Below are 27511 nucleotides of genomic sequence, written 5' to 3'. Positions count from 1 at the left end.
TCCTAGAGCCTTGAGCTTGTCTGTTCAATTCGAAATGCGCCTCTCAGCCGCTGCAATATGTTCGGTGTTTTACTGGTTCGTGTTCTTTCTAATTCGGCCCGGTGAATCGTATCAGAAAAGGTAAGCAACATGCATCTTGGTGGGTGAAGAACAACTTTTGATAAAGTGAAATCATGTGTAACGCCAATTTTCTTTGAGTCAACTTCAAAGACAAGTGACAAAGGCAGAATTTGTTCAACTAGTTTAAAATTGATTTCAAATGTCGAAAATTTGCAAATTGTTAGTGGAATGACTCCTTATTGGCATCGATATTCTGATTGGCGCATCTGCCAATCTTCGAATTCCATTGAACATCGTTTGTCCGTAGGTATATTATAACGAAGAAAGCCCAATTTCTCGAAAGCACCCTATCGGAAACAAACTAGATTGAAATTTCATCACATCAAACTGTTCCAGAAATTATAAGCACACTTTCAAAATAATTTTAAAAAAAATGTTTTATTTAAATAATTTATTTTACATTGCACACTGTATCATTATTTGTGTCCTACCCAACATTGTACTCTTATTTGATGGAAATCTTTTATCATAAGCCAAACTTTGCACTTTTCCTCGAACCTGACTCATAAGCTTCTGCACAGTTGCATTACCCACCATTTTCACCACTTCTGGCCAATCCCTTTTAAATTTTCCATCATCATCCATTCATAATTCCATGTCATCAGCCGGTTTTTCGTATTTTCGTAGCTTTGCTTTGGTCAAAGCCCAAACAGTTTAGAATGATCGTGCCTCGGGGAAATCAATGTCTTTTGACACAAAAAAGACGTTTTGGCTTTTGTACCACCCTAGTGTGTCTTTGGCATAATGACAATCGGGAAAAAAAATGACGAGTCCATCATCCTACTGCTTGATCATCGACATTGAACGCTTCTGGAGGAATTCGTTCATATAGTTCTGGGTGTGCGTTGTTTCCGATGTGATGTACGGGCTAGATATTTTGCCGCACTCGAAAATTACCTGCCACTTCATCACCTTCTCGGCAATTTTTTCGGTGAATATGGCATTCTCCGTTTCGGGGATATCCGTGTCCTTGCGTACAGTGAAGTTTTGTGGAAGGGTTTTATAGCCCAATTTCACATACGTTTCATCGTCCATGATAATGCACCCACAACTTTTGCAAAATATTTAATCATACAGTTTCCGGGCTCTTAGTTTGACAGAAGTGGCTTGATTTGGGTTCCTATTAGGTTTTTTCTGCTTCCGGTACGTCTTGAGTCCGAGTTGCTCTTTAGCACGTATCACGTTAGACGTCGAGGTCCCGACTTTTCTCGTCACATCCCGAACAAAAACCGATGGTTTCTGTTTGTAGGCATCCCTGACCTTTTTGTCAATAGCAGGACTTATAGGACCAGATTTTCGACCACTCCTCGGATCATTTGCAAATGTTCAATATGGCATTTTTAATAGCTGTCCCGGACAGCCTGTCCGTACCGCTGCTCCAACGCTCATCCTCTTCTTCGGACAATTTTCTCAATGAGATTCCACTCACAGTAGACCACTTGCGCACGATACTTTTTCTCTTCTCTGGAGTAAAGCCTAGCCCACACTCGGCAACTTGAACTGCGATTTCGGTTGCTGTGCAAACTTAAGCTATGTGCTGCACTGACTGAACGGGAGAATCGCTTCCACTCTCGCTGAAGATCGTAACTTGACTGACGACCGCTTACGACACGACAGCTCAGCCGTCGTGTAGAGAGGACTATGGAGGGAGATTATCCATTCGGAATGGCCTACTAGCTGGGATAGTGCTACGCACGCAATAATCGGCTACACATCTCCCCTCCACATCATAAAAAAAAAAACAAGTAATAATCAGAACAAACTCGTTATCCCAATTTTTGACTTGTCCCGCTAGTCCAGGGGAGGACCCTTTCAGTTTATGTTCAAGCTAAACGTCAATCCCCTCCACTTCTATCTAAATATCAAAGCCAACAGGTTTGCCCGGGACAGTTCTTCTGCCTAAAAATATCCGAAAATAAGCTCCATCTTTGCTACATCTTTGTCTTGAGAACCTTTATATCTCAATGATTCCTACAAAAAGGTTCTAGCCTTTATTGTCCTTGCAGGCTTTTACAAGGCTCTTATAGCTCTTAAGTTCCCTTGGAGATGTCATCTGACAATGTTTGAGATAGGATAATCAAGGATGGGCAATTGCAAATCGACCAAACAAACTCGAACCGTTGTTCCCACATCCGGTTTACTGTAACATCGATTGAGAGGTCTGGAAATTTTACAATGGATACCACCAGAGGTTAAGGCAGGGCCTTGACTTATAACACAATTCACCTTCAATTCTTGGTTCAGATTCATTCCTGGAACCATTTCCCACGTGTTTCTTAATGCAAACCGCTCATTTCAATTCAAAAAAAAATTACGAAACATTTAAACTCAACGAGATCTGCTCTCTGTATAATTTTGTATTTTTGATAGAAGATATTTGTTCTGAACGACATTAACTGTCTCGATTCTTACTTCCAAGAAACTGAATCGAAGGATCTACAAACGTTCCTCTGGTGTTTGACATCTCACTCCAAACACAAAAAACATTGTTTATCTCAACACGATATATTCTTCAAATAAACCTTTCAGAACATTTTTTAAATTTATTTCTCCAGATCTAATGTTAGTTCTTTAAGTGGACCTACAGAAAACTCTTCATGTTGGTCCTCTCGATCCAATGAAAATCCGTAAAGTGAACCTTCGAACACTCTTCGTGTTGCTCCTCCCGATCCAACAAAATTTCATAAAGTGAACCTTCAGAACACTCTTTATGTTGGTCCTCCCGGACCAACGAAACTTCATAAAATGAACCTTCAGAACACTCTTCATGTTGGTCCTCCCGATCCAACAAAAGTCCCTAAAGTGAACCTACAGCGCTCTTTTCATGTTGGTCCTCCCGATCCAACGAAATTTCATAAAGTGAACCTTCAGAACACTTTTCATGTTGGTCCTCCCGATCCAACGAAAATCCGTCAAGTGAACCTTATTTGATATTCTCGTTATCCAAATGAACAAAGAGCTTAGCATAAGATTAAAAACTCAGACAGTATGTGTTATTCTTCTTTATTGAACTCATTGTGTATAACTCCTCTTTATTGATCAAACCGTCCATTTAATAATACTAGTACTGCGATTGTCACGGACCGATTTCATGTTGGTAATATGGTGAACTCAAACGAGCCAATTGCCAGAAATAATCACAGCAATGCATCGAGAGTTTCATTTGCATATCCTTTAGCACGTTTAAAGACACCAGAGAGAAAAATCAATGACCATCAGACCTGAATCTGCAAAATCAAAGGATAACTCGTTCGACAACCGAACATGTTTTACGGAAAACGCAACGGGGACGTCGGAAAAAACAAAGAAAAACAAACAAGAGATTTATGTGAAGTAATGCTCGTTCCATTTCCCAAGCAACGAATAATCGTTTGAATACTTGTGTATTCAAATGTCCTTGCATCGCATACTACCCTACAGAAGTGATTGTAATTGTAATGGTAAAAAAATCCAGATAAAACTTACCAGAAGAGGAATGATTGCCAGCGAGAGCAAGACGTTAGCATATGTATGTATGTGTGAAATCTTTCGGTTTGGTAGAAGATTTTAACCCCGAACGGTTTCCGTTGACTGGGATCGACAGTAAAAGAATCGAAGAAAATATTTCTCTCCTTTGACCATTTCCATATTTCAAGGTGCAAGCAAGGAAGCTATCAATCAAAACGCTTATGAATTTCCAGTTTGAATGACAAATTGGGAAATTATACATCTAGCTACTAGCATTTTGATCCGCCATTTTGATGAAAAACATTCACAGTTTCTTCCAAATTCTACAAAAAAAACTTACCGATCCTATTAACGCACCAAAACACACACTTGACTTCACCACTCCACTAAAATCACTTCAAATTCACGAAACAAAATGATTGAGCCTCCCGTTCAGCCTGACTAAAAAATGTCTCCTGCCAGGATTCGCCATTGTGCAAACTTAAGCTATGTGCTGCACTGGCTGAACAGGAGAATCGCTTTCACTCTCGCTGAAGATCGTAACTTGACTGACAACCGCTTACGACACGACAGCTCAGCCGTCGTGTGTGTGTGCGTGTAGAGAGGACTACACAGTAAACGAAAACTACCGAGTTCGGTAATTTTTTTTACCGAACCAGCTCTGTAATTTGGAAAAAATCGGTAATTTATGATTTTGACGTCTATTTCTAGCGAACTTCGTTGATCGAATCTTCAATTACCGAGGTTCGTTTAGATATATGTAAACAAATCGGTGTCATCAACTGTTCGGTAAAAAAACGCCGAGCAAACTGTAAAATAATCCTCCCGTCATGTCGCTGCCAAAACAAGCGACAAAACTGTCTCTCTCTCTCTCTCTCTGATACCTGCAATGTAGTGGCATCTCGCTTGCGCTAAATTTCATTTCTCGCTCTTGCTACCGTGTTCAATCGGTTCAATCGTCTCGAGTTTAATCGTGTGCTCGAGCGGAATGCAAATAATTTTTACCAATCAAGCGTCGCCATCTTCGTCAGTCAGCGTGTCAAATTGTATTGTGATTTTTAATTTTTAAATCATAAGCTGGTAAGTAAAGAATAGCTGGTTACTGGTGTCCCTCCGGACCATCACCCTCACCAATATTAGCAACAGCCAACGCACTAGTTGCATTCATCCAGCTGTAACAAAAAATGCACGGCAGCTGAATACCGCCAGCAACAACGCCTTTTTTTAATCGGTTAAATATCTACTGTTTTAGGGTGAAACGACGAATTGGCGGTCGCAACAAACATCGTCATTCGGGTGACCATCACCTCCATCATCGATAGCAGCAGCATTCACAGTTCCAGCTTCCAGCGATCATGTTTCCGGTGAACCCTTCAGAACTTGATCCCAAAACTCCGCATCCGGCAGCTGATTAAATCGGTTTGTGGGTGAACGTCCAAATCTGCACTATTCCCAGCACCACAGCGTTTGCAGCAGCAGCATCACCGCCAACAGCAACATCTACCGCGGCACCAGAATGTCACTTCCCGTTCCTGATTGCTTTCGATATGCGATTGACGGAAATCAACAATTATCCGAATCTGGGTGGAATGTCTGCTATAACGAGAAGGGCACCCGGTATGATGATGGAGGAGAAAGGCAGCATCGAATAGATCAGCCGGAGCAGCAACATCGGATTTTTCGTTTGCCTGTAAGCAGTCTGCCTTTTATAAACACCAAGGTAAGTAAAGACTTGTTAATTTTGTGTGTTTTTTTTAACATGATATAATTAAATCGAAGTTAGATTCTGATAAAACAGATTGTAGACACACGATTAGGATAGGAGCGACGCTCACGATTAGACTCCATTCGGTTTTAGTCCTCTGATAACACATTTGAATATAGATTCAAATTCAGTTTGAGTATACTGTTTTGTCCGGGATTTTCATCCTGCTCTCATTTATGCTGCATTTGATAAAAGTGATCTCAGTAATTGAATATTATTACTATATGTATTCTAAATATTACAGGTTGTTCGATTAAAAAAATATCTTTGAAAACCGCCAGTGTTGATTCTAACCATGGAATGCAAAATTGTCATTGTTTCCCTAAACTGATTGAATTTTGATTGATTTATAAAATGAATCCAACAGGAATTTTGTTATGTTTTACACTTGGGGTTGATCTAGTGATCGGTAGCTCAGAATACCGACATTATTGGTTTGAGCTTAAGGTTCGATTCTGATTTCTTTCAGCTTTCACATATCAGATTCAGATTTAAGATTCACATTTCGATCCGCATTCGAGATTAAGATTTTAGATCTAATTTCAGATTTAGATTTGAGTTCACGATTCAGGTTTCAAATTCAGATTTGGATTTCGGATCCAGATTCAGATATAGGGTTCAGTTAAAGATTTAGATCCAGATTTCAGATTCAAATTTAAATAAAGGTTTCAGATTCAGATTTCCAAATCAGTTTCAAATTGGAGATTTACATTGGGATTACGATTTAAGATTCAAATTTCAGTTTCCGATTCATGTTTCAGTTTACGATTCAGATTTTAAAATTCAGATTTCAAATAAAAAACCGATTTTGAGCTCAGATCGAGATTCAGATTTAAGTTTCAGTTTAAGATTGTCATCCAGATTCAAAATGGAGATTTTATATTGAAATTAATTTAAAGATTTCAGATTCAGATTCAAATTTGCGATTCAATATAAAATTTGAGATTCACATTGATATAAGCTTTTCAGATCTACACACTATTAAATTTTTGGTGTAAATTTATGTCAAATTGGAGGCACAAAACTGAAGCATCACTTATGACATAAAATTTCAATAGAACAGACGCAAACGCTTGTAGACATAAATTCTTGAAGACCTAAATTCTGAACGAATTAGATCATAATTGATTCAAATTTATGTCATACTGGATGCACAAAATCAAAGCACCACAGTTTACAGAAAATTACAATATATTTGACATAAATCTATAGAGCCATATATCAAAGAAGACATACATTGAAAAGACTTAAATTTAGGGACTTTTCTTAGAGAAATAACAATGAAGACCACATAAAATAGAATTTTTGAGTTTATTTGGGATCTAAAGTTTCATCACTTCAATCAATTAAAGTTATACACTTAATCACTTCTAAAATGGATCATTTCTGAGCTGCATTTAAACGATTTTGATGTGCCATGTTTCGGTCGCATGGAACCTTTTCCACCCAAAAAATAATCCATCTGATGGTGGTAACATGATTAAAATTATATTAGGCGATGTTTTCCTTGAATTCGTTGGGCTAAACATCCACACCTCATCCACACGACCCAATTCTAAAACTATGTTGCTGCGTTCTGTATGCGAAAGAAGCAGTAGCCATTTGGGTGAGTATTGCGATACGGCTTAAAACATGTCTGTCAATTCAGTCATGACTGGATTCCGGGATAAATTCGGTAGGCTTTCTTAGTTATCGTTCCACTTTTCAGAAACATCCAAAATAAAAATTAATCGTTTACTACACAGCAAGAAAAAATCGTGTAAATTTAGATCGAAAACGATGCACGAAAACGGAACATCGATTTTGATATAAAATTCTACCACGGTGTATTTTTCTCAACAATGTAATTTTTGAGGCGTGTAAATTTAGATCGAAAACAATGCACGAAAACGGATGACATAAACCGTCGTGTAAAAATACACAATGATGTAAATTTCAAAGCATATTACCGTGTATATTATAAATCTTTTTTAAATAATCAGATTTTGGGTGTTGTTTATGAATAAATACGCCACATGTGTCATTTTATTTAACATATATTTCCGATACACTGCAAACTCAAAAAGCATCCACCATCACTGGCAGCTGGAATTGTGGTTGTGTCCGATGATCCCCAGCAGAGCGATGTTTTGTCGATCAGCTTCAGGCATTCTTGAATCCTTCCGGAACAGCATAGTAATCGGAATACCCTAAACATCAGAAACATTCAACATTCATTCGGCCTTTGATCCATTTATAAAACTGCAATTCCTGCAATCGAAAGAAAATTTGAAGTTCCATTTTTTTCATTTCGTCTAAAACTATAACCTACCATTTTTTAGTTCAATTCTGAGAGAATTTGGTTCGGTTTTAATACAAAATTAACAGCGGAAGCGAATTTTTTTTCTTTTCGCACAATAAACCGCCATCTCGGATAAAAACAGAACAATTTATGCCACGAAAAAAAGGAAAACAATGGATCTGTCGTGTTTTACATTGTTTTCGATGTAATTTTATATTGAGATATATTTTTTAGATCAGGGCGTGTAAACATACATCATACAAAATTAAGTTTATACCAACGATTCAAAAATAGATCAAAAAGAGTGTAAAATTACATCAGTTTTGAATTACACTGGTCAAAAAGTAGATCACTCGTATTTTAGATTGCGTATACTTTTAGAAATTTTTTGCTGTGTATCACGAATGAGACAAATAAAATAAAAACAAATATCTACCTGAACAACATTGTAGCCGATGTGCTGCGATTTATCGATTATGTCATGCAGACGAATAAGGATGAAATGGTTCGTTTTCGTCTATCAGCATCGTATCACCTGGAATGATTGAACAAAAAAACTGGATTAAGATGTGATAAAATTACTACTGAACATTGTGATGATCACTAAAAGTACTCACTTTCTGCAATATTAATTCAAGAACAACGTCAAAAATTCCACCGTGAATTTGATCAGTCCTCTACTGTTAAATGGTCCCGTATAGTTTCTGGAAAATCTGGTAAAATTGAAGTTTTAGCGACTGCCAAAACCACCAGAAACAGTTAGAAATTACAATCCACTCACTAAAATATGAAAACCAAAACAAACAAACAAAAAAAAAAACATTAAGTTGGGTGGTGTGGGAGAAATAAAGATGCTTTTTCTCCATGGGCGTACTGTTATAGGAGAAAAATGGGCCCGACACCTTCACATGATGTTCCATTTTTGCTGAAATTTGATAATCATTATTTTGTTTACAAATGTTCGAAGCTTGAACCGTAGCAAAAAACAAAAATATATAAATGTTAACTGTAGTAAAATTGTTAATGCTTAATTTTGAATTAAAATGAAGTGATTAAATTTTAGAATATTCAGAAATATGGAATAGCCCACTGTTCGTTTAAACAGCTCCATACATGAGACGTGAATGTGCTCAACTACTCTCAACCTCTCCGTTTGCTCCGTATCGTAGATTATAAATGATGTAAAATTAGATGTAGATTTGTTTATATCGAAAAAAAATTAGGTCTTTAAGCGTTTCTGTCTCATTTAATTTTATAAAATTTTTGGTGTGTAGGTTCAGATTCATATTAAGGTTTCCGAATCAGATTTCAAATTCAGATTTAAGATTCACATTTAGGTTTGAATTTCTGATTCAGATTTCAGATTAAGAAGGTTCACCTGGAGCTTGCGATATCTAGCAGGTGATTGTTCTACCTATTGGTCTCGCGGTGGCCAGGAAACACACGAAGCTATTCGCAATGTGGAAATTCGGTGGATCAGTTTATGTTTCCAAAAAGGTAGGTTTCATGGTTTTTCTGAACACAAAATTTGTTCTAAATTATTACCATTTCACTTCTAGTGCCTGTGTGGTGGAAGACCGTGGTTTGGATGATCTCACTCTTGCTACCGTAATTATTTGTTTCGAATTTGTTACGTGTGCTCGAGCGTTTTAAGTGAAATATAAGTTCAGCGTGTTCAAGGAATGCAGCTCTCTGATTGTAGGGGCTTTGTTACATTCCATTTCGAATCGAAACTTTCATGTAATTTCTTGTTTTACTTTCTTGTTGTTTGTTTGTTTTATTGAGTTTATAGAGGCATTAAATTTACAATTCATTCGCCTCTTTTAGATAAAAGAAAAAGAAGAGATAGGATATAATACAATTCAAGTTACTTAATGTTTTACTTTCTTCTTTTAGATTTTAATAGAAGAATCAAAACTCATCGCCAAAACTGCAGGACACCAGTTAAAAAAATGACTCCAACTTAAAAAAGGAAAACGAACGTTTAACCTACTTTCAAAGATGTAATCCGAAACAATGAAAAAGAGCAATGTGTTACTCTGTCAAACTTCATCTGGCGAAACAATTTTTTAAATTGTTGTTTTAGGAAATCTAAACAAATCTATCGACTATTTTATAAACGATATCAATTCTATCTAACGAACTGATTAGGGGTAGTAAAAAGGGTACGCAAAAGTACTGGTTTGATTGATTCAGGATGTATAGAAATGCAACGCAAGGTTATTACCAAAATTGAGCCTAAAAATTTTAGTTTTAATAATAGTCTCTGGTAGAATCGTTCATAAGAATATGGACTATCAATTCTGGTTACCAAACTTGTCAAATTATGACCAATCAAAATATGACAAACTAAATACTGAAAAGAATCAGTTAACAGTACTGTATTATTTTTATATTTACCATGAGTTTTAAGGGGCATTAACATGGCCAAAGTATAAAAGAAACGCAGTTTGATTTTCGTAGTACTCAGTAGAAATATCTAACCAGGTCATCTATATATGGATATTTTTGCCTGATTTTTTCAAAACTATATATTATTGAAAATATTTGAAATAGAATTTGAAAAGGCCAAAAAATCATTTCATTACTAAACTACTGCAACTTTTATTATTAAAATTAAAAATTAAATTAATCGAACTTTACTTTTTTTCTGGAATTGAATAACATGCTCTCATCTATAAACGATTTGATAAGTCCAGAACATAATGCAAATTCATGTACGGTATGCTTGTTATTTCAGAAGTATTCGAAAATGAGATGGGATAGCATATATAGGAAGTCCATTGGTCTGTTCGTTAAAACAGAGATTGTTGTTTAATAGCAAATACGTTACATTACATTATTGTACATTTACTAAATCAGAAGCATTAGAAATTAATTATTTAGTGAAAAGTTGTAGTTTAATTATTATATTTGTATAATTTGTATTTATATAATATCATGATCAGAATTATAGAAGAAAAATTAACTTGTACATGGCTCACTCTATAGTTATTCTATTGATTTTATTATGGATTGATGGATTGGTAGATGTTTTTGTACAATCTAAATAAAATTTCTAGTTCATTTTTTATATTTTCTTCGAAACATTTATTCATCCATTAAAAAATGAAACAAAAAAAATTTTTTTTTTCTTTGTTCAGCATCATATCCGCTCATGAAATTACCTGCTGTGGGGAGCCAAGTTGTGTCTCGGATACTGGATCCAACATCACCGTCGCTCTACTGTGTGTGCAGCTCAACTCTTGATATCGGTATCTGCTACGTCATCCTTACCACTTTGATTAGTGGTTTGCAAATGATGATTCCGGTTCGCGAGGTGCCAAATTGCGATTGAAACAGAATATAGATAGTGATGAAGCTACAAGATGTCCAAACAACAGGACGTAACTTCCATGAAAGGCCCAAGTTTGGGATGTGCAAAAACAGAAATCGCCCATCCGAAAAAGTAAAAATGAAAAAAATAATATTGAGAAAAAAATTATAGAATTGGTAGTGCTGGCATGCGTGCAACAAAGATGGTATTATTATGTGGCATGTGATTATATGATTGAAGAATAAATATTATATTGAGAGTTTGTAAATATATTCCAAACTATTTTCTGAATATAACTATTCCATATGGTTGAGCTTTTAAAACATTGTGCGGTTAGTGCTTTTGTTCTTTATTATTCGGGTTATCATAAATAAAACGTATCAATTGCGGTCATAGTTTAATTTAATAATTAAATAACAAAAAATATGGACTTCATGATTAATTAATAACTTGAAAATGTTAATCACTTTTGGTGAGGTTTAGTTTTTTCTAACTTTATTAGGATTCTGCGAACCAGTTGCATTGCAGCTTTAGTGTTCGAATGATAATTTGGATACAAGATTTTTTTAAATTAAAAACAATTAGATAGTAAACACTAAACAGCATGTCTGTTAAGAAATGTTGTGAGGCGTATACAATATTAATTTAATTCCTATTTTATATTTTTTAGCTACAGTCAATTTTAATCCATTGATTTTCACAATTCTCAATAAGGCATGGATCCCGATGGGAAGGTCGAAATCCTGAATTACCGATGTGGTTTATTTCGCACAGCACGAACTTCGATGTGAGATAACACGAGTCGATTCCAGAAAGTGCTCCATGCAAAAAAAAAAAACGTCGTTTTAACTGAGCCTCTAATGCTCATCAGAATGGATATGTTTCGCTTGTAGTGTCGTCTGAAAATGCCAATAATATTTACTGAAAACTGTGAAACGTTCGTAAATGTTTACCGAACATCGTAAAACATTCGGTAATTTCAGTTTTGGTGCACGGCGTATAACGCGAAATGATTCGAGACTCGAGTCATCTCGCGTAATAATCTGTGCATCATAAACTCAAATTATCGAACATTTTACGGTGTTCGGTTAAATCTCCTAAATTTGGCAGTTTTCGGTTAATATTACTGGTATTTTCAGACGACACTACAAGCGAAACATATCCATTCTGATGAGCATTAGAGGCTCAGTCAAAACGACGTTATTTTAGCATGGAGCACTTTCTCGAATCGACTCGTGTTATCTCACATCAAAGTTCGTTATTTCGGTAAAAATAAAAAATACCCATTTTTCGGTAAAAAATACCGATTTTTCGGTAAATATTACCGAATTTTCGGTAGTAATTAGACATATCGGTAAAAATCACCGGATTTTTGGTAAATATTACCGAACTTTTTGAAGTTGTCTGGTAAAATTTACCGGTAATTCGGTAGTAATTACATATATTTCGGTAAACTCTACAGATTTTTCGGTAAATATTACCGATATTTTACAGTTTTTTCGGTAAAAATGATCCATATTTCGATTATAATTACGGTATTTCGGTAAAAAAAAATTAGGGATTTCGGTAAAAATTTTAGGGATTTCGGTAAAAATTTTAGGGATTTCGGTTAGAGTTTTAGGTATTTCGGTAATAATTACAGGTGTTTCGGTGAACTGTACCGGTTGCTCGGTTCATATAACCGAGCGTTATACACAGTAAACGAAAACTACCGAGTTCGGTAATTTTTTTTACAGAACCTGATCTGTAATTCGAAAATTTTCGGTAATTGATGGATCTGACGTCTTGTTTTTACCGAGTTCGGTAGATCGATTCTTTATTTAACGAGGCTCGTTTAATTTTATGTAAACAAATCGCTTTGCCGTACATTTTCGGTGAAAAAACACCGAAAACTGTAAATTAGTGTTGCTGTCAACACAAACGTCAAATTTCGAGCGCACATTTTTTGCAGCTTTGAGCGCAATCGTCTCTTTTTGATAACCGCGATGTGTTAGTGGCGTCCCGCAAAACGCCAACCGTCTCGGGTTTGTTTGCGAGCGGGATGTTTTTCATCGAGAAGCCATGTTGAGCAGTTGTGAGTAAAAGTGCATTTTTTCGCCAACGGTAACCTAGACACATACAATATGAAAAAAATAATTCCAAATTCGGAAAGTCAATCTTTTTGGAATGGTTCCGCTGTTGCCGGCTACGATGGAAAACTCTGAGCTGGTACGATTGGCCCCGGTAAAAGTAAGTACTCATTCATTTTCCCTTTGCAAGAAATTGGTGGTGGTGTCCCTCTTGTTGATTTTTTTTTCTTTGACCCTAACTATGATTTTATATCGATGGGCTGTTTAATCAAAGAAGAACCATTAAGTACTAATTTCAATTCTATTCAATCGAATTCAATTCCGATAGTAATTTGTTTTATTTTCCGTTTGTCTAGAAAAACTAGCTTTCAAGTGTCCGGAAGTACTGGAGAACCTGACTGTGGAATAGCTGGAGGTGGAGGTGACGAATCAGACTCAAACAGAGGTTTTCCGTCGTTTTTTTTTAAATATAATAATGTAGTAATTGAATTGACGTTTGTATTCAACAAATGTCTTAAATAAATGCAAGTGTCTATTCATAATTATTATCACTAGTTCAGTTGTTTCACATTAACCCACAATTATCTTCATTTTAGGCCTATAATTGCAAATTTGATATTATAATGCCGTTGCTGACGGCGCTTCAGGCAACAAATGTTAACTTGACATATACTCTCTAAAAGTCAACTGTGCTCTTAAGAATCGTCTTCTGGAAATGCTGGTAGTTATCGAAAACTGTGAATTTTCGGTTCTTTATTTACCGAAAACTGTAAAATGTTCGATAATTTAAGCTTATGGCGCACAGCGTTTTGCGCGAAATGATTTGAGCCTCGAACCATCTCGCATAATACGTTGGGCATCATTAGCTTGAATTACCGAACGTTTCACCATTTCCGGTAAACGTGAACCAAAAAATTAACAGTTTTCGGTAAATTTTACCGGCATTTCGGCATTACAGATACTTCAGTTAAAATACATATTTTCGGTAAAAATAACTAGAGTTTCGGTAATGATTACAGATATTTCGGTAGAAACCACCGGTTATTCGGTAAATGTTACCGAACTTTTTCAAATTTCTTGGAAAGTCTTACCGGTGTTTCGGTGAGTTTTACCGGAAATTCGGAATTTTTTTCGGTATTTTGGTTATAACTACAGGTATTTCTGTTTATCTACCGGCATTTCGGTAATTATTACAAGTATTTCGGCAATTTCTACCGGTGGTTCGGTAAATATTACCGAACTTTTGAAGCTTTTCGGTAAAAAAATTACAAAATTTCGGTAATATTTATAAATATTTTGGTATTAATTACAGGTATTTCGGTAATAATTTTAGGTATTTCGGTAAACATTACCGTCTTTCGGTAATAAGTACAGGCAGTTCGGTGGCAATCTACCGATTGTTCGGTAATATAACGTTAACAACTGTCAAAATTTTGACAGATGAAAAGATTTGATTAGCCGAGTTTCGGTTATTTTTACAGAAATAGGTCCGTAATATTTGACAGCTGTCACTTCTCGGCCATGAAAAAATTACCGAACAGTTTAACGAACTCCACATGTTAGGATTTCGGTAAAAAAATTACCGAACTCGGTAATTTTCGTTTACTGTGTAGTTTTTTGGTTGAAAATGACCGACCTTTCGGTAATAATTAAAGACATTTCGGTTCAACAATACCGGTTTTCGGTAATATAACGAGCTGTCATGTTAACAACTGTCAATATTTTGACAGATGATCTGCCGAGTTTTGGTTATTTTTTACCGAAAAAGGTCCGTAATATTTGACAGCTGTCACTCCTCGGCCATGAAAAAATTACCGAACAGTTTAACGAACTCCACATGTTAGGATTTCGGTAAAATAATTACCGAACTCGGTAATTTTCGTTTACTGTGTATGGAGGGAGACAGGGTTGCCAACATATTTTTAAAAAATCAGGGAACTGGCGAAATAAAAATCAGGCAAAATCAGGCTACGTTAAAGTAAAGTAACGTAAGTAAAATTTCGCTTGAAGTGTTGACCTTTTTTTTTGGTCATCGCCAGCGTCTCCATTTTTCACATTCATAACAGAAAAAACTTTCAAATGAAAGGCCAAAACATACTACTGTAAGTTTGCTTACGATGATTTTAGTTGAAATTAGTCAGTGTTTCGAATGATGATGACGTTAATGATTTTCAAAGTGCACCTGATGATTTTCAAATGAAAATCTTTTTTTTTTTTCCTTTTTTATAGGAATTTAACCTATTAAGGTCATTCTTCCTCAGAAAATCTGAAATGAAAATCGAGATCTTCAATTTCAAACGAAAATGATAATTGTTAGTTTTATGTGATTTTTCTCAATCTAGTTTTTGTGATTATAAACTATTTTAAAAAAGAATTAAGCCAAGAAGTTTATTTAAAATTTATAATAATGTTGGATTTGACTAAGAGGAATCTACTTTTAAGCAACAAAAAATTTTAATATTTTATTTTTTTTCTTTTTTTTTAATTTTGATAACTTCATTCTGTAAAAAACGTCCTAATTATTTGTATTTTTAACCTGATAATCTACTTATTTGAAGATTTTCAGCAAGGCATGAAAATGAAAGCGATGATTTTCGATCGAAAAAAATTTCTTTCATTTGACTGTTATGCGGATCGGTCTGAATGTTTTGTTTACTGACTTTCATAGCAACCTGAAACTTATAAGTTTTCTTTTGGCAGCAAAAAAGTTATTCGATTGTGAACTTCCAAAGCAGTCTAGATTCAAATGATTGAATGAAAATTGGAGACCATGGTCATCGCTCCCCATTTTCACTCTAATATGTGTTGTGAGCCTACTTGGTTGAATAATTCTACTGCATCAAGCAATCGAAAGATTCCATTTAAATCCCTTTTTAAATAAGAATAAACGTAAATCTTTCGATTGCTTCGATTCAGCCAAATTTTCACTTTTTCACTTCATCTATGGAACCTACTCCTGTTCCTTACTACCCATTTTTCATGACATTTGTAAAAATCAGGCAAAATCAGGCATATTTTCAAGAATCAGGGAAATTCAATGGCTTATCAGGTTGTCAGGCAGAGCCTCGAAAAATCAGGCAATGCCTGAAAAATCACGCACATTGGCATCTCTGGAGGGAGGTTATCCTTTCGGAATGGCCTACTAGCTGGGATAGTGCTACGCACGCAATAATCGGCTACACAGTTGCTGCGACTTGTTTATGTTTACATTTTGAACTAGACGAAGAGATGCATGTCTCAAGTCTCCCGACAAGTATGGGAGACTTACAGGCAACCAGAATGTAAACATAAACAAGTCTCATCAACCGAAATTGCAGTAAAGTTGCCAAGTGTGCACTAGACTTTAGGACCACGTATTTTGAAATGTAATCACAAACTAAATGATTATTTATAATGTTATCACGTACACAAATGTGTAAACAAAAGGACGCAGCCAGTAGAATTCGAAAAAAATATTCGATTCAAAATGACTTTTAACATTAGTGTGCTTATAATTTATGGAACAATCTATGTTGGGAGATTGGCGGCTTGTAGCTTTATTCAGGTGCATCCAGATAAAAAAATCTTCGGGCCCTCAATGAATTCATGAAAATCTTGAATTTTGCATCATAACTTTTTTTTAGACGCAACCTTTAAGCTCAAGAGAAAAACTCCCTAATCAAATCTTGAGTGTCAATTTGACACTCCTTGCTTAAAACCAATATATCTCCCTTGTACATCAGCCAATGTTTACAAAATTTATAGTAGAGATGTACCGAATAGTGGTATTCGGCGAACGGCCGAATACCGAATAATGACCTTTTCAACTATTCGGCCAAACGAATATTCGGCCGAATATTCGGTCGAATATTCTATTGAGTTTTAATGAAAAAAAAAAACAAAATTAGCGATTATTTCAATGCTTTCTGTTTCCTCCATATTAATGCCCCTCATGATTTAGTCGATTATTTTCAACCAGATGATATTATCCGATGATGTATTACAAGATATTCTTTTTAAGAAGGGGTCTTTCTGATTTTTCAAATGTCACCAATGACTGAAAAGACATCAGATTACTAATCGCTTCTAGGGCGTTTATCCCCAAAGAGATTGAATTCCTGTGAAATTTGGGACAAAACATATCGAAACAGGTGCCAACAATTTGAATTAGCTTCTTTGATATTGAATTAGATGAAGGTCGAATTTGAACAAGATATCTTCAAAATAGTTGTTGAAAAAAAGGACGATTTTTAACCTTAAGCATACCATACTATTAACCACACGTATCCACACGGTCAGGCATTCAGGACGATTTTTGAAAAAAAAAATTAAAAAAGTGCAAAATTTATGTTTATTTTTAAATTTTTGAAAAATCGTTATTGAACACAAAATCGAAAAGTTAAAAAATGAGTTTTTTATTTGATTTACTAAATAATCTGACAAAATTCAGGAAGTTTTAAAAAACATCAGGACATCCCGGCCAGATTTGACTAATCTGGAATCTTTACTGGATTAATGGGCAAGCCTGAATATATCCAGAAAATCTGGAATAAACTATATTAAAATTATAAAGCGATACTTGTCAGCATTCTCTTGTACGATCTGCAGTGAAAGATACGCGGATACACCTTAGATGTATCGCAAATACAGTATTACTTTTGAATATTTTATAAATTATCCAAAATCATTTGAAAAATTTTACAAGTTTGTAGTAGATATTCGGCCTATTCGGCCGAATACTTAGCTCAACTATACGGTGAGCCGAATATTCGGCTTAACGGTTTTTTGGCGGTATTCGGCGCCGAATATTCGGCCGACCGAATATTCGGTACATCTCTAATTTATAGTTTTAAAAAACTCGTAATGTAACTCAAATATGTTCTAGTATTCAGCTACAATACTTTAGTTTTCCGTTATCCAATTTCTACGAAAAAAAAAAACGAGAAAACATGCTTCGAAAAAAAGACTGTAGATCAGCTATGGAATGCAAAAAAAATCACGTTGTGTCCGAAAAAGCTGAAGTTAGAAGTTGTACGTTGCACATGAAGATATTTTTTTTTTAAATTTTTATGATCATGACCACAAAAAATTTAAAAAGTGGTGTGGAAACCGTACTTTTCAATCAATGAACCGTCAAATCTGTTTAGTAATACCAGATAAATTTTGAAAAGAGGATTGACAAGTCTATGTAATTTGGCACATTTTTGTATCATTAGAATTTCAATAAACGATACACAGAGTTTTTGACGAATTTTTCAAAGTAGCTGTTTTTAGAAGCTTTTGTCAATTTGCAATTTCTTAAATTTTCTGGCACTTAAATTCAACTTTGCACTGGATTTTGAGTATATACTTGCAAGAAACGAATTTATATTCATCAGAAATACCGATCTAGTGGTGAAAGAAAATTAGCGCTGCAGTATTTACACAAATATGATAAATAAAAATGTGACTCTCTGACTAAACATTCACTGAATTGGAATGTAACAACGAGTATCATAAGGGTTAAACAACTTCACTTTTGTGACTCGGTCCATAGCTCAGTGGTAGAACACTTCGGACCCAAGAAAAAACATCAAACGGAGTTGTACTGGAATAAGTTTTTCAAACGAAACAAACGGCTAGTGCATCTTATCTTTATATTGTTTAAGTTATCAATAAGATATTCATTCATGTCTTGTTAGTACTTATATCATTCTAGCTCCCTCATCGGTCAAGGTAGATCAACCGTTGCGGATAGCATTTTGCAACGTTGATTCTACAGAACTAAGACAGTTCAATTTGGCAATCACTGGACCGGAAAAGCAAGAAGATAAATCTATTATGATTGCAGCAAATAGCCAAGAAATTATGTCGTTTAAGGTATTACATACAAAGTTCCTTACATCTAATTTTAACACTAAGACTTATTTATTTCAGTTGAACGGCAGACACAATGAAAAATATAATATTAGGATTACGGATGCCAGTAACACAGAAATAAGTCACGATTTCGATGTATCCATAGACGCAAAGACTCACATTGTTCTAGTGCAAACTGACAAACCCATATACAAACCCGGAGATACGGTCAAGTTCCGGGTATTAGTCTTGGATCGTCAAACTCGACCTGTTGAAATGGGTAAAAACGTGACTATTCGGTTAAGAAACGCCAAGCGTAACTTGATCCAAGAATGGCTGGAAGTGGATGTATCAAATGGAGTTTACCAATCGCAACTTGAATTGGCCAATTTCATTCCCTTAGGTCACTGGTCAATTGAGGTTGAAAAAGAAGGCGAAGAGAAAACAACGAAATCCTTCGAAGTTGCCGAGTACGTGCTGCCACTCCACAAAATAAAAATGTACGTTAACAAGCATGCAACTTGGAATGATAAATCCATTACACTTATCGTAGAAGCACATTACACATTTGGTAAACCAATAGTTGGGCAGCTATCAATCGAAGCTAACGATGAAACTATAAGGGAAAATATTGATATTGAAGGTCGACTGACTGTTGATATAGATCTAAGTTCCTTGAATTTAGATGAAAACTTTTCAGAAGACATCCTTTGGCAAGACATCACGGCTAAAATAGTGGAGTCAGGCTCTGACCATTTATACGAAACTACTCAATCAATTCCTATTTCCAAACGAGCGCATAAATTATCAGTGAAAAAATCGGCCCACTTTATTCACACGGATACGCGTTACACGTTTTGGATAACTCTTACTGATCCTTTTGGAAAACCCTTCGAGAAACCCGGCCTCATCAAAACGAAGCTTAGGCGGGGCATAAAAATGTGGTTCTCGAGAAACGACAGTTGGGAAACTTTTCCCGACTCTTACGGTATGCTCGAAGTTTTTGTTGATATAACTAAGGGGACTACTCGACTCGATCTGGAAGTGGAATATGGCAATGAGATACTGCATTTCGGTGCAGCTCGATTGGAGGATTCGGTCGAACAGGAACCTTACATCAAGCTGGCCCTACAGACGATGAAACCGAAACTGCATCAAAAGATTCACGTTTTAATTGAAAGTAATATTATGATCGATTTCTTAATGTATCACGTGGTTGCCAGAGGTGAGATTCTACTGAGTGAAATTGTTTCCGGACAACATCAAGAACGGGTGATGTTAACTATACCAACGAGCTTTAAAATGGTTCCGGAAGCCCATTTGATCGTGTTTGCTACTCATAAGGGCAATTTGTTGCAGAAGTCTATAAGCATCAACATTGACGACCTTGATAACTTTGTGAGTCATTTTTCCCCCTTATCAAAAACAATCTTTTTAATAAAACCATTTCAAGGTCGAAGTAAGTTTATCGGAGCAAACGGTTCAGCCAGGTCAAAACTTAACAGTAACTGCCAGTACCAAGCCGGGGTCGTACATTGGGATGCTGGCAATCGATGAAAGTGTACTGCTTCTTGGCACTGATAACGACATCAACCGGACAAACCTGTACAGAGCACTGGATTCAAACTATTTGAAAAATGACAGGAAAAAAACGGTAAAGGTATGATGATTTATTTATTTTACAACTTATTAAATCGTGCATCTATTTGTAAGCACAATGTTTCATCTAAATGGATTATAGGGTGTTTTATAGATGTATAAAAATCCTGTTATTTGCTGTAAAATAATAGTATAAATTACATGTATAAGTGCGAAACCTGTTCATAAGTTTAAAAAAATAGATTTTATGCTTATATTTATCTCAAAAGTCACTCAGTTTTGTGTTTGAAAACACCCTTGAAATATAATTAAAGTAGAATAGATAAACCATCTTGCCTCATTAAATTTCATAATACTTAGTTATGGTGGTACAATTAATGGCAAACGCATGTATTCGTTGAAAGTGTTTGTACGGACAACTTTTCGACAGTTTCATCAGTCAGATTCATCACTAAAGTCAATTGGTCTTCTGAAATATGAAATATGGAAAGCTAAATTTTTGTATAGAATCCCCCTTTTTCCTCAGCTACAAGTAGGAAGCTTTAACTCAAAATTTGAAATTTTAAATAAAATGTCAAGCAGTTTTCAATTGTCATTTTTCAAATCCGCTATTTTCGCAATCTTCAAATCATCAAAATGCAAAGCAAAGACTAGTTTCCATATGCTGGAATATGATTATTTCACATCACGCGTTTTTAAATTTCAAAATTGCATTCATCCAAAAATTATTTTTTATTATTTTAGCTAAGAATTTGTTGTAGTATTTTTACCCCTAAATATATGCAGCATCCTTATGATTTTTCTTTAAAAACATTTTTGACAGAAAACATGTAAAATTCAATTTAATCTAATCCAAAAACTCTGCAATTGTTGCTTTATGCATTATGATATCACAAATATACCAAAAACTATAAATTTTCAAACGTTTTCGTTTGATTTTTCATTAGACACAATGCTTGATACAACATAACCGTTTTTCTTGGGAGGGTGAAAATAGCATGTTTTTTATGAATTTCAATATAACTGGTGAAACCAATATTTTTTTCTGAATAAATCAATTTGATGCTGTAGGGATGAGATGAAGAATATATAGAAAATAAATCAAATTGAATTAGGAATAAAATAAAATAATAGTTGTATTCGGCAACACTGTAGATGAATAAAATAAAATAAATTTCTATGACAACATTTGCTATTTTGGCAGCACTTGACAAACAAACAAAACAAAGTCAGTCATTGATCTATTCTTGCGAGCGACAGACGTGTTTAAGTGAATCTCTGAATTGAGATTCGTAAAATCACGACAGATGCCTTATCCACCTTAAATCTGTTGATCTCCAAGAAGTATGATTATCAGTGAACAAAAAGTTTTTAGAAGCCATTGAAGTTGATAAGTGTTGCATGAAGTCTCACTTTCGGCATCTACCATATTTTAAAATCTGAATAACACGTATTCAGCCAGTTCATTATGTATTTTGCATCAAAAAGTTCGCCCTTAAAGTTAAACGTAATAAATGTTATACTTACTTGGGCTTTAATGCCTGGAATTTTCCGGTTGTTTACAAAAATCGGAAGTTCCAGACATTCCAAGTAAACAACATTGAGCTCCCGACTACTATTAAAAGGTATTTTGTGTATTTGATAAACCTTCTTTTTTCTCCTTAATATATTCAAGAAATTTTCAAATTATATAGAAGCCAACTAGTCAAAATAAAGAAAATCAAATTTAAATGAGTGATAAATCTGTAAGCTAACCGAGATATTTTTCCAATGCCGAATACCGCCCATACGTACTTTCTTAACCGGTATTAGGGGAGAATTCCCTTAGATTAAGGTTGCCAGAATTTTTTCAGCACGAATCCGGGCCGGACAAATCCAGACAATTTTGTATAGAAACCTGGCAAAGGCCTGGCAACATGCAAATTTTCAATCTCGGAGACAACGAGAGACTCTCTTACGAGAACAGCGAGTCCTCCACTGCTTGAATCTGGACGACAAGATAGGAAATTGCGATATCCATTAACAGTTACTAAACAGTTTTCTTGATTTAGGCTATATGAATATTATTCATAAAAATCTATCGACCTGTAAAGAAACAAGTTATTAACGAAAATCAATAATTTTTCAATGAAAAATTCCCAAATATCAACAAAACTATTGTTTATACGCAAATTAAATTCAAATGATCGATGTAAAACTTATTCACCTTCAATCAAGGTTGTCGAAATCACAGAAAAATCTATATTTTCGCATTATTTTTAACCCAACTTTCATCACAGAATCTATGTCACAGAACACAGAATTTAAGTAGTATTCACAGATTTCACAAAATTTATAAAAATGTGGTCGTTTTATTCGAAATTAGTTTTTTTTAAGTCAAAATAAATTTAGGATAATTATCTCTGAATTGGAAAAAAGATAAAATTGGTAACGTTAATTGATTTTTCTTTAGAAAAATGTTATACAGACGCAATTTGACATGACTTTTGAATGAAATTACTGAAAATGCATCACAGAAAACCGTCAAAGAATTTTTGGATAAAATCACAGGAAATCAGAATTTTATTTCGTCAAAACACAGTTTTTTTTCGGCAACCTGGCCTTTAATATGCAAAAAAGAAGATTCAAATTGATGTAATGCTGTCCAAAATATTTGAATCTAAGTATGTACAAGTACTTTTTTTTCTTTCTTCAAAATTTCATATTTTGAGCCTAACTCAAAAACTGTTCTATTAATGTTTTTTAGATTCATTTTCGGATTCAGCGTCCGATTTTACGTTACAAATATGGATCGGTCAATTTTGTAAACTAGTCTTATTAATCTAATCTATCGATCTTCATCCAAGAACTGAGCTAAATTTGAGTTTTCATCCAAAATATGACTGTGAATCTTCAATTTCTTTATTCAAACTCTAAATGATAGGTCTGCAGTAGGAAATAGAAAAATTTCGAGTAAAAATTCTCGATAATTCAATGGAGAATATGTATTTGTAAACATTTTATAAACTCAAAAAATGTATATCTAAATAACTTCGGATATCTGTATACCTTCAGATTTTTTGTTTTAATTATTTTATTTATTTGAAACATTGCAATTCTGATTATTAATCTTTTTTATTTAAAAAAAATCCTAGCTTAGATTTAGTCATATGAGTCACTATGAGGTTTGTGGCGGCAAAAAGTCAAAAATTCACTTCATCGTAATGATATTTGTCATATACCAGTTTGTAGATTTGTATTTAACTAGGATTGTGGCGGTAGAGAATTCGTATAACACTCTTCTTTAGCAGTTCAGTTCAGTACAGCTTTAAGCTAGAATTTATTGAATAGTTAATAAAGGAATCGAATAGTTTAGGCATACCTTCTTACAAAATTTAGTGTTAATCCTTTTCTATGAATTCTCTAGCTTGTCACAAGTTAACCTCAAACTCTTTCCTGTAAATTAGTATGCAGGTGGAAAATGATTAATATCGATCTCAAGTTTAAATTCAACTTTAAATTCCTCACCTTATCCACTTTTCGTGTACAAACTAAGATATGATATACTGTGGGTAACAATTTAAATGATCTTCGAAATAATCTGATTCGCAACTCTATCCGAGAACACGCTATCTACCTTCAAGAGTACTACCTAGATGACACTATCCTGTTTACTTCGTATGACGTATTTCCGACCGAGGGAATGGACGGTACTCTCACTCGTTCGTCACGGGTTACCGCAACATCCCCCTGCCCGTGAAGTACCCCTTTTCCCGAGGGCACTCCCAGGACGTCAAGGACCGCTAGTCTGGTAGCTGCTTTCAGTGATGTTCCGCTGCTTGTCTTCACCCATGCTCTGCGTACTTGCCCATCGGCACCTAATACAACCTTTTCGATCCGTCCACGTTCATAGCCGTTTCTGACATTTGTAAGATTAGTTTAACTAACGTCAGTTGAAAATAAGAGCCAGAAATATTTTCCAGTCATAAAATTGAGTCTGTTCTGTATGCGCTATAAAAAAGCTTCCGTATTTACATAAAGCCAAACAAATTAACCGCTTGTCACGCCATCTCCCGTTCGGAACTGAGACTATCTAGCATACATCTTATACAGTTAAAAAATCCGTTGAGTTCCACGTACGATCTCATTTAGTTTTCCTGGCTGGCTAATCGAGGTGTTTAAAAGATAGGCTCCAGTGATAAAAAAAAAATGTATCACCACTCGTGTCCTTGAGATTTAGGACAAAAGCCTCATTTAGCTAGGTGGTTGAAATGCGATGCAAGACACAAAATTGCCGATGCCTTTTGTCATCGATTGCCGCGGTTAGTTTTGGGGTGTGCTATTCGTTAGTGGGAGATCACACTTTATTCTGGTAGATTCGCTCAGCGTGGAAGGTCTTGTGAGTTTTCTCGTGATTAGTCAAAGCTGCAGGCTAGTTAGTTCACCAGTGCAATTGTGACTTCTAGTTACCGTGAGTATTTAGTGGTTTTTGCTACAGTCCTGGTAATAATATACAAAATCACTTAGGTATTGCGTACGATAAGTTTTTTGTGCGTGAGGGACGCAGTTTGATTATAGGAAAGCTCAAATAGCATCTTCCAAACTTGGATAAAACCAACGTTAGTTGCAGGTAAGGCTTTTTAAGCGCAAATGATTGTAATGTGGTAATGATAGAAATCGTTGAACGACAGGAAAGCCCACCGTTCAACGTGGGTGCAAGTTGGGGCCACCGATACTTGTCGCCAACTGCTTGGACAACTACACGTGACAGCAGACATCACTCAGAACACTGTTAGCTTCAATAGTTCGTCATCGCTCAGTGTCACGAGTAATAACGCGTCGGACAAAGCCTTCCTTTGCTAAGCTTCAAGGTCATTTAATCGGAAGTGGAACCACGTGCTCGTCGCTAAACAACTTTAAGCGTCGATAGTGACTAAGTGGACCGCTACCAGTCCACAGTGGGTTACGTTATCTCGGCGGTAGGAAAAACCGCCCACCCACACTTATTTAGTCACTGGTGGTTTTATGTTCGACTGCGATCGCGCCACCTGTGGGCCAGTTGTGATACTCGAAGGCCACAGTTCGTTCTGGCTCGATTCACGACATCAGAGTCTGAAATAAGTTTGCCAAATACCTGCCCGCCAATTATTCGAGACACCAACCCACGTGTGCTCGACTATCATCGTCTGAGTTTGGAACATCGTTTGGAGCAAAACATCGCCTGAGTTCAACGAGAGCAGCATCCGGTGGTTTGATAGCCACAGTAACTCCAGAAATACCAGGTTTGCTAGAATTAAGAATATTGTATGAATTCCTAGGATTTTACAGATAGTAAGTGACGTCACTATAGGCTTCAGGGAATGAATCTCTTGAATACAAAACTAGAATTGTAAACGTAACATCGTTTTTCCCTGAGATCTGAAGCGTTGACGTTTTTGCTGGTTTGGGGTGTGGTAAGGGTTGCGATTAGCATTTGGTTGTTCCGCATAGTTTTGGGTTCTGCATCGCCTTTCAAATTGGAATTAGGAATCAGGGATTCACCTTCGTTTAGTTGTTGGGAAAGCCAAAATGAGTTTGGGTGTTTGAACTATACTTAACCCGCCCTGTTTCAAGTCTCAAAAGCCGAGCACGGTAACACGCATCAACAGTCTCTCGACGTTCGAGAGTGGCGCTTAAGCTGTTGTTTGTTCGGGAGCAACTACATTCGTTACAAATTCTGGCGCCCAACGTGGGGCACGAAAAGATAGTCTATTTGGTTCCGTTTGATCTTGATACAATTTGAATTTAATTTGCGATTTATAGTTACAACCCTGTCACCCTCTAGAACCACTTTGCTTAAAACTTGGTTGGATAAATTAAAAATATAGTTATTAGTTATTTGTTGGAAATTTTGATTGGATTTTAGATTATCAGTAATATCTAATTACATATATAAAAAAAATTTCACCTGATTACGTGTTGAAATGGAGCATTATCGAATAAATGCAGATCATCTTGAAGAAGATGAGCTGGATTATGAGCTTTCGTTGCGAGGAGCTAGGCTCAATGAGCCACTTAACTCTAAAAGAAGAACGTTACGAACACTTTTGCGCGACCAGGAAGATTCCACGACATTGGGTTTTCCAGCATCACAAGATTTGACAGAGGATTATGTTCGGATTACCAGCAATCTGAAACAAATTGAACAAGTTCTGAGTATCGGTCGACGTCATGGTAATTTATACACTAGACTCGTTCATTATCATCGGCGATTAGCGAGGTATTCACCTAAGACTGAATCGGAAAAACAAAATCAAATGATTTTGACCAATCTGGTTAGTAGTTTGGCTGAAAAGTTTTATAAAATCGATTTGAATTTGCTGGCCAGAAGTCTCACGAGTGGTTCAGTTACGTACAGGGATGCACCGGGAATTTCGGAAACTAATGTGCGTGGTACGGACCAGGCTACTGCATCTGGATATAGAATTCCTTCTCAAGGTTTAGGGTACGGATTTGATGTTCCGTCAACCCTTGATAGAGACTTGTCTGGGTCACGGCTTCAGGTTTCTGATACGTTAGAAAATCAGCTCGGTGCGCAATCGAATGAATCGGTCGTCCAAACGAATCTCGCGGAACCACAATCCTCGACGTCTAATCCGCAGCCGATAATTTCCGGTATTCAAGAACACGGTTTGCAAGATTTTTCGCGATTTTCTGCTAACAATCAATCCGCATTTTTAGGATTTGACCTCTCAAATTTAACTAATCCCCGACCCTCAATGGAACACGCCGCGACAGGAAATGATCTGCCATCGAACGCTATACCGATTTCGAATGCCGATCGTACGGTGAATGGCCAGCCGGTGGCCTCGACGGTAACTGAAACTCGGCCGAACCAAATGCCGATTTGGAATATTGATCGCTCAGTAAATGGTCAGCCGGTGGCCTCGACGGTAACTGAAACTCGGTCGAACCCGATGCCGATTTGGAATAATGATCGCTCATTGAATGGTCAGCCGGTGGCCTCGGCGGGAAATGTACTGAATGTATCGCAGTCGACGAATATCAGAGAACCATTTCGTACAGGATTTACGGGTAATCACTTGTCGGGAAATAACGTTTCGAATTTTGGGCAGTCA

At 35.8% G+C, this 27511-nt stretch overlaps 1 protein-coding gene across 1 annotated transcript in view; it reads left to right on the top strand.

The window, feature by feature from the left end:
• LOC129745342 (thioester-containing protein 1 allele R1-like) overlaps positions 1–27511 on the top strand; it is a 55716-nt gene continuing 28205 nt past the window's right edge. The window contains exons 1-4 of the mRNA XM_055738358.1: positions 1–120; positions 18659–18836; positions 18894–20213; positions 20269–20475. Coding sequence (XP_055594333.1) covers positions 35–120; positions 18659–18836; positions 18894–20213; positions 20269–20475 — 1791 coding nt within the window. The 5' untranslated portion in view covers positions 1–34. The remainder of the gene's footprint in view (positions 121–18658; positions 18837–18893; positions 20214–20268; positions 20476–27511) is intronic.

The sequence above is a fragment of the Uranotaenia lowii genome, chromosome 2, assembly GCF_029784155.1.
Source record: "Uranotaenia lowii strain MFRU-FL chromosome 2, ASM2978415v1, whole genome shotgun sequence".
NCBI classification, from domain to species: domain Eukaryota; kingdom Metazoa; phylum Arthropoda; class Insecta; order Diptera; family Culicidae; genus Uranotaenia; species Uranotaenia lowii.
This window is presented reverse-complemented; position numbering and strand designations above follow the sequence as displayed.